Source organism: Lycium barbarum, chromosome 11 (assembly GCF_019175385.1).
Source record: "Lycium barbarum isolate Lr01 chromosome 11, ASM1917538v2, whole genome shotgun sequence".
Lineage (NCBI taxonomy): Eukaryota > Viridiplantae > Streptophyta > Magnoliopsida > Solanales > Solanaceae > Lycium > Lycium barbarum.
This window is the reverse complement of record NC_083347.1, coordinates 105,502,758-105,511,442: the sequence shown is the minus strand read 5'-3', so window position 1 is coordinate 105,511,442 and position 8,685 is coordinate 105,502,758. Positions and strand designations below refer to the sequence as shown.

The following is an 8,685-nucleotide window of genomic DNA, read 5'->3' as shown; positions in this document are numbered from 1 at the left end:
AATAAGAGTCAACTAATTTAAAATAAATACAAATATGGGGAAAAAACCACTTCTCACCCCCCCCCCCCCCACTGCCAGGTCACCCCCTCCATATCTCCATCCCCCAAGCCGTCCCTTCCTTTCCCACAGATGGACCATTTTTAACTTCTCCGTACCAGAGACCTTCTTCCCCATTCTTCTTCATATTTTAATTAATGTAGTTCTTTTTTTGATTTTTTTTTTTTTTTTGAATTTGGACTTTTACAATAAAACTTATTCTCTGGCAAATTAAGTTTTCTAAAAAAATTGGATTCAAAAGCACAATAATGCTGCATTGCTAATTGATTTTTCTTGTATTGTTTTATTCCTAAGAAACTCAAAAATATTTTGAATTTCTATTTCCTACCTTTGAAAGACGAAATACTATAATAAATTTTGAGAAAATTTAGAAAAAGTTTGAATAAGCTATTATATTAAATTACATTTTATGTTACCAAAATCTAATCAATTTGAGTTAATAGTGTAGAAAGTACATCATTATATTGGATGAGATCTTACCTTTTTATTTTTTTAGGTGTAAAGGTTAGAAACTAAAGAAACAATTACTCCCACAAAACAAAAAAAAAAAAAAAAAAAAAAAAAGAAAGAAACAGGTATGCCAAAAAAAATTACTGTTATTTTGCTGACTCAGCAATTTTGCAAAAGTTCCACGCGCTCATTCCAAAATACAAAACACGTGAATTGCTAGGATGGACAAATGTGTTTAAAAATTACATTTTGGACAAGTTTAAGTGTCTATCTGGTCACTTTATAAGTTTATATGTTTATCTTACAAAACATGACAAGTTTATATGTTTATCTTACAAAACATGACAAATAGACATTGAGATTTGATTACATAACACTTAATAGGGGCAAATTTGAAAAGAGAAGGTTCATTGTTTCTTGATTTAATAAGTAGACACTTTTTTTTACCCAAGAAAAAAAGGCTAAGTGGACATTTTTTTTTATCCGGGAGTATGGTTTAGTATAACACGTTTTCTAACTGTTTATTTTTCAGATTTGTCACTTATCCAATGACTTGAATATATTTGATTATGCGGCGAAAGTCCAATTATTCAGTGAAAATACTATCATGCACTTTATCTCAATGATACGCATTATGTATGAGTTTGGTCTATCAAATTTCTTTTCATTTTTAAAGTCATCATTTACCAATTGAAAAATTAAGGCACTAAACGGCCAAATGTAAAGTAGATATATATAATGATATATATCATCTGTGGTTGCATCATACAATCATGGTATAGAACGATACTAAGGAATCTTTTAACTTACTAAAAATAATTTCCTATAATTAGCATTAATAATTGGTACAACGGTATAGGTAGCTAGGGCCAGCGTAGCTAGCATGGACGGTACGGGTTTGACATAATTCAATAACTTTCGTCCAAATCTACTAAAATTTTTACTAAATATGTGTTCATAATAAAGTTCAAATGTATAAATTTCAAATTCAGAATCCCATATACTCCGAATTCTAGATCTGCCTAGCTTAAAGCGAATAACACATTATATATGCAAAGGATGAAACAAATCAATATTAATAAAAAATTAAGGCATGCCAAATATTACACTATAGTGGTTCATGTCACAATTGATGATTGCCAGTGACAACTTAGTGTCCTGCTCCAGGGCTTGGACCTGACTCCTTAATTCCTTCAAGTGTTTGTACTCTGTTTGTCAACTTATGGCCAACACCAGGACTAGGCCCATCCTTAATAGAACCTAAAGTTAACCAATCAAAAGTTGCCACATTGCCAAAGTCAAGGTCGTAAATCTTCAAGATATTGAGAGGACGTGCTTCAGAAGCCAAAAAATTAACTGAAGTAACCAAATGAAGAAGCAAAATGAAGTCCACAAATCTCGCCATTATTGAGATTACAAAGAATAAAGTAGTGTTTTCGTGCAATAAATTCCTCCGGGTGAAAACTAGTGATGGTTGGCAATTCTGTAATACGTAGTTTCCGGAGAAGAGTGTAGCAGAACAATTAATGAACTATGGTGAACCCTTAGAGAAAAACTTAGTTGTTTAGTTGGTACTTTTTGTGATTTCTCCTTGTGTTGGTTCATGCCAATTGATACTAGTAAACGAGTGGGCTAGTTTTTGACTTCTAAAGGTGGCTAACTGTTATTCAAATTCAACGTGAGTATAGTGATGTTAGATGAATTGATTTATCAAATGTAGGAAATTGTCAGGTAGTTTCATAATTTTAAACAAAAAAATGTCATTATTGTTCAGCTTAGAAATGTTGTAGAATGTGGATTGGAGAGTCTAATTTGGTCAACACCAACGTATAGAATTTTTATATTTTCTACTAGATGGCGTATGTCCGTCCTGTGCACGAGCACAACACTTTGGACTATAGTGTATCTATGTGTATGTAGTTGTGTTTCGGTAGTGATAATATATATTTTTGATATTGCTAATAAACATACATAAGTTTGCACTGTTTATATATATATATATATAATGTTCAAAACACGATTAATATAATATTGTAGTTTGTGCTCCGTATCCAAAACTTTATTATTATAGTGTTTGCTACGAATACAAAGTTGGCAAATATTTATTAATACTTTTTAAAAGAGAAAACTTGTTTAAAAGGAAACTATTTTCCTCTCTTTGAGATAAAATAATAGCAATATTTAAGCATCAGTTGATACTTTGAATTTTAATTCGATTAATTTAAAGGTGTAAAATATTCTATTGTTAATGTATGTAGATTGGACCTAAACAATACTTATTATTTTTTATCAAATTTTGATTTAGATAATTCTAATTCAAATTATTAAATTAATTTTACATGTTTAAAACGAAACAAAGTAGAAATTTGATTTTCTATTTAAACGAAGAACTACTATTTTTTAATTTTTGGTAAATATTCTTGGTTTAGCTCATTTTACTTGTCATGCTGTCTTTTGCACGGGTTTTTAAGGAAATGTCAATTAGAATTAGAATTTGATTAATTTACCTTATTAAATATTTGATCTCCATTTAATATTATTTTTTCTTTTACGACATTAATATTTTTTCACATTTATTAGAGTAAGGAAAAAAATGAAAAAGTAATTAAATTCTATCTTATTTTAAAATATAAATATTTTAAGTATATTTATTTTAGTAAACATAATAAATAAATGACATGGCGGAATAGCAAATACAACAGTTAAATATCTAGATTAGATCTCAGGCTAATATAAGAAAAGAAAGGAAATTGTATGGTTTGACTACTTAATCTTTTGAAGAAAAGCAATAATATGGGGTCCGTGTTTTTTGCTGTACAATAATTTTATTTGCTGCCACTAATGAGTTGATACGCATATGGCAATGAATCCACCATTATTAACTTAATGGGGATACTTTGGGAATTACATGAATATTATTTGATTTTTTAATATGGGGTGCACTTTTTTTTTTTTGACATTGCTTGTTTTTTAATATGGGGTCCACTTTTTTTTTTTTTTTTGATATTGCTTGTTTTGTTTTTATTATGGGATCCACTTTTTTTTTCTTTACACATGAGTTTGGAGATGGTGGGGTCCACTTTTTTTAAAAATATTGCTTGGTGTTTTTAGTATGGGGCCCATCTTATTATTATTATTATTATATTTTTAAAGAGTGACCGAAGACGAAGCATGGGTAAACCCATGCTTAATCTCGTGCTGCGCACGGGCCCAACACTTTGGATTATAGTGTATTATCACTTTGGGTAGTAATAATATATATATATATATATATATTTTATATTGTTAATAAATATACATAAATTTGTGTTGTTTTTATGCATATATATATACACACACACCATGTTCAAAACACGGTTAATATAAGAAAAGAAAGGAAATTGTATGGTTTGACTATTTAACCTTTTGTAGAAAAGCAATAATATGGGGTCATATATATATATATATACACACACACACACTATGTTCAAAACACGATTAATATAAGAAAAGAAAGGAAATTGTATGGTTTGACGACTTAACCTTTTGAAGAAAAGCAATAATATGGGGTCTGTTGACACCCAATTTTGTCCCTCCTTTATTTAATTCTATTCATTCAGACGTCTAAATTTATTGACGAGCTAGATACTTTATTTTCACTGCTATTTATATTCGCTACTTTTATTTTTTAACATTACAAGTATTAATTTATCACAAATTTTAAATGTTCGTCATCGTTTTGGAATCATTAAATTAGTTACAAGACAACACTTTATAAAATATCTATTTTTTACATATTAATTATTTATTGTCTTTACATAATATATATTATACCAGTCATTAACTTAGAAGCCCGAAGATAATTAAATAGCGGAGGAATGGCCAACAATTTTCAGCTAATTAATGGTTTAGAATACAGATACAATATTATTTCCTACCCAAACAAACAACCCACATTTTTATACCCAACCCACATTCTCAATCCATATTTAAAATTAATAGGCCAGCCCAAACGGACCAGCCCAATTTAATTTCTACCCGACCCGGACCAATCCCAATTTTTCCCTAAAAACCTAAAACCCTCAGCCGCCCCTCATTTTTTATTTTCTCCTTTCTCCTTCTTCTCCCTCTCTAACCCTAGCCGCCTCTCCCTTTTCCTTCATTCCCGCTCCTCCTCTTCCTTTTCCCTGCCATCTCCACTCATGCTCCTCACATTCTTTTGCCTCCCCCACTCTCCTGTCGCCTTGTTCCCCACTCCCTCTCTTTCATACGCTCCTCTCTCTCTTCTCTTGAACCAAACGAAACCATATAAATCTGTGGCGAATTGAGGCTTAAAAAAAAAAGATCGGGGAAAATGAAAAATCTCCCTACAAAAAAAAAACGTAAAGCTTGCACCTTGAAGAACAAGAACAACCGACAATTACTCTATTTTTTAGTTCTTCATTTTAATTACTTTAATCGGGTTCGTTCGAGTTCGAGCATAGATTCACGACCACCGTACCCTGTTCACTGTACCTACAACAGGTAAAATCCTTATCCCTATTTCCATTTTTTGTTGATTCGTTGTTGTTAAGACAAGTTCCTACGTAGTACAAAATGTATTGTTTGCAGCCTTTGTTGCTTTCTATTGATTAATACGATTCTGTGAATATGAATACACATGCTAAGTATAAGATACATTTGTTGAAGTTTATTTCCTTTTTCGAATTTGAAGTGTTTGGCTGAAGCTGGAATTTAAAGTTTAGTCTTTTGAATTTTTATCCGAAACGATGTCGATGAGCATGAGTAGTTCCTTGGTTAGATTAGTTTGTTGGTTGGTTTATCTTATATTGGTATGCATAAATATAGGATGAATAGTTTGCCTTTCATGTTTTCTACATCGATTTTGTTTCCCGGGTCTTCAGTTTGTTGAAGTAGTACATAGGCATACTGATGGTTTGCATTTACTCAAAATCTGTATCTCGTTTCTGTTGAGTAGGCTGTTGTTTCATTACTTTGCTTGACTTCCACTGCATTTTTCACCGTCTCTCAGATTTATGGCTTAGTTTTAGGCAGTTTTTAACTAGTTTTATCTCTGTTTGGATTTCTTCCTTGGTGCTCATGTTAAGCCATGTGATCACATCTTAGAGCAATTTTCAGATTAACACTAATAGACAGAGGTCTTTGTTTCTAGTTGATATGTGTCGTTAAGAGATTTGATATACTTTTCTGCTAACTGGATGGACACGAGGAAGTCGTCTCGTGTTTTTAATAGTTAGAAGGAAAGCATGCTAAGGCTAAACAACCTTTACTGTCCTGTATGATCACTGAGAAGGTAATTGAACTGAAGTAATCTTCTAAGCAATAAAGAATAGTTCAAGAAACCTAGGAGAGGGCTTACGGGTGAAACACTTATCATGTTCTTAATTTCTATGCTCTTACTCTCTGTTAAGTTGTGACTTCAGTTTGAGAATGATGATGCAACTGTGATTTTTATTTACTGTTTTCTGCATTAGTTCAGTGTCGGTGGAACCATTTGTGCGTTAGGTGATGTTCCTGTTTGAAACTTCATGGTTTCAAAGAGTTTACAGTTTAGTTATATCTCCCCTTTTGCTTTGCCTACAGCTGTTGTTATTATCCCTCTTTGCCCTTCAAAGGAGTATGTGTTTGATTGGTTATTACTGTTTGGTGTCATTAAAGTCTTTTGATATGAATTTCATATGTATGCACTTGTGCATTCCCTCCTGCTCATACCCACATTTTTTTAAATTGTCTTTGAACTCATCTGTTCTGTATAGTGATTTCTACATGATTTGTCTTGGCTATTTCACTTCTGTTGAATGTGCTAGTTGACCATGATGCAGCCCTATCGTCCTACTCAGTTTGTTGTTTGGTTTGTGTTTTATTTAGAGCTGATTATTCATTTTATGGTTCTTTGGTTTGTCCTTAAATGAGATTAGCCATTTATGGCCTGGACTTTTAGCTGAGATTAAGAGGAAAACAGAGTGTTTAAAGGGTTTATTTGAGTCAGTGTTTAGAACTAAAAGACTGCCGCATTGTTGCTAAATTTAAACTATTGTGTTAGGGCGTGAACCAATTATTTCTGCCTTTAAAATCAGTTATTTGTTGCTGGAAATCTAGGGCAGAACATTGTTATTTGCTGCTTTTAAAACTACATAGTGTTGCCATAGAATTGTTTCCTCTATTAGTTGTTGTTCTTTCCTTCTTTATGAATCTAAGGAACCACTGATGAGTTGATTTTGTATTACCCACTGTAAATGGAACTGACTTATAAGTTCCAAACTGTTGCGGTTTCCTTGTGTTCTTTCTGAACATAAACTAAATCGCAGCATTCGGAACAGTATGGTGGTGACCTCTTAGTTTTCCTCATTTCTAATCTTTGTTGTCATATTCTTTGGACTAAAGCTGCTGTTTGCATTTTGTTATCTTTACTGCTGCATTTTGAGGATCAGTCATAGCATGTTCAAGCTGTGCAGTCGCCACTTTGATCAGATCCGTCGCGTTATTGCATATTCAATTTTGTGATTCTTATATTGCCAAGTATACCATATTGATTATGTGTATATATATGTATGACCAGTATACTATACACGTTTAGCCTTGTTTATCAATTGCATACTAGTCCTGTTCTGTCGAAAAATGCCGATTGAAGTAGTTAAGTTTGATTACTAAATTTTGAGACTAATGATTGATATACACTCTTATCTTGGGAATTTGGCTTGGTGAGAAATATATGGTTCAGCTATTGTTTAACGGCAGCAGCCCTTTTGTTTGGTATGAATTGGCTTTAAGTTGGAGCTTTAGCCTATTTATAAGCTGATGTTTCATAGTATCGTCAAGATTCATTTCTTTCGTACGCGTTCTAGTGAAATCTGTTGAGTTATCATATGATAATTTTATGCTAATCTTTATCTTTCTTTTTACATGAACACCTCGGAGCGCAATGGAGTCTTCATAAAGACTCATTATCCGAACAGTCTCATTTTGAGACTATACGGCATTTGAACTTTGCACGTGTCTTGCTATTCGGCTCTCATTCCCTCGACCTTCATCCGACCAGAGAACAAAGAGAGTGGTTAGCCAAACGGCAGACCATTGAAAACTTTACTCTTATGGTAGTCAAATGTAGCTTTAGTCATCTCATTTTTATTTTTTGATGCTTGTTATGTGTCTGGTGTGACTGACATTTTATCTAGCTGAGTGATTGTGATAATTATTTAACTGCTTATTCTAACCGAGCCTATTTATATTAGGATGTCTCAATTAGCGAATTTAGATCTTAAATTAAACGGAGTTTAATTGTCCTCATAAGTTTGTCATCTGTTAGTTAGAAAGACAGATATGCTTCCAGAGCATCACAAATTTTACACTAGCGATTAGCTTAATCTAAGGAATAAAAGAGCAAACTAATTTAACAGATAACTCTTTCACTTTAGTTTCTTTCCAAACACTTGAAATATATGTTTGTTTAAAACAACATTCGTACAATACACATTAAACTAATAGTCTTTCTATGAAACTTTTAAAAATTATTTAATATTAATTTTACAATAGCTTTTTTTTCTGATTTTATGAGTCGGCATAACTCATTTTTTCTCCAAATACATGTAAACATTACATATCCTGCTTCTTTTAGTTTATTTTTAACTAAACTCTTTTATGCGACTACTATTTTCTATAAGTTTCATTTTAAATAACTTTAACAATACTTACAAGATATTTTCTTAAATATTTAAATATTACATCTACCCTTAGCCTAACTAATCATAAGTCCGGTCGGTTAACCATTGTTAATGGGTCTTAAAGGATGCCTAATACCTTCCCTTTAGACTAATTGAACCCTTACCTAGAATCTTAAGTTTCGCAGACCTTAAACACAGTTAACTTTAAACCTAATAACTTTAATAAACTTTAGGTGTCCTAATTCACCATAAATAATTAGGTGGCGACTCCTTAAACCAAACAAAAACAGGGATCTCCAATATGTCGTACCTCTACTTTAACCCGGTTAAAATGGGGTGTGACAGGGTCCATGTTTTTTGCTTTACAATAATTTCATTTACTCCTACTAATGAGTTGATACGCATGTGACAATGAATCCACCATTATTGACTTAATTGGGATACTTTGGAAATTATATGAATATTGTTTGATTTTTTAATATGGGGTGCACGTTTTTTTTTTTTTTTTTGACATTAC

General features: G+C 32.0%; 1 protein-coding gene and 1 long non-coding RNA gene across 2 annotated transcripts; one reads left to right on the top strand and one right to left on the bottom strand.

Annotated features, from left to right (window-relative positions):
- Positions 1 to 1,657: 1,657 nt before the first annotated feature.
- LOC132618656 (PAMP-induced secreted peptide 2-like) lies at positions 1,658 to 1,912 on the bottom strand. The gene has a single exon (XM_060333676.1). The coding sequence runs from the start codon at positions 1,910 to 1,912 to the stop codon at positions 1,658 to 1,660; it is 255 nt and encodes an 84-aa protein (XP_060189659.1).
- Positions 1,913 to 4,583: 2,671 nt separating this feature from the next.
- Positions 4,584 to 7,720, top strand: LOC132618142 (uncharacterized). Its single transcript, XR_009573999.1, has 2 exons — positions 4,584 to 5,010; positions 7,426 to 7,720. It is a non-coding gene; the product is annotated as an uncharacterized LOC132618142 (long non-coding RNA).
- Positions 7,721 to 8,685: the final 965 nt, after the last annotated feature.

Excerpts from the sequence above, each read along its gene's own strand:
- LOC132618656 (XM_060333676.1), bottom strand. The coding sequence starts at position 1,912 with ATGGCGAGATTTGTGGACTTCATTTTGCTTCTTCATTTGGTTACTTCA.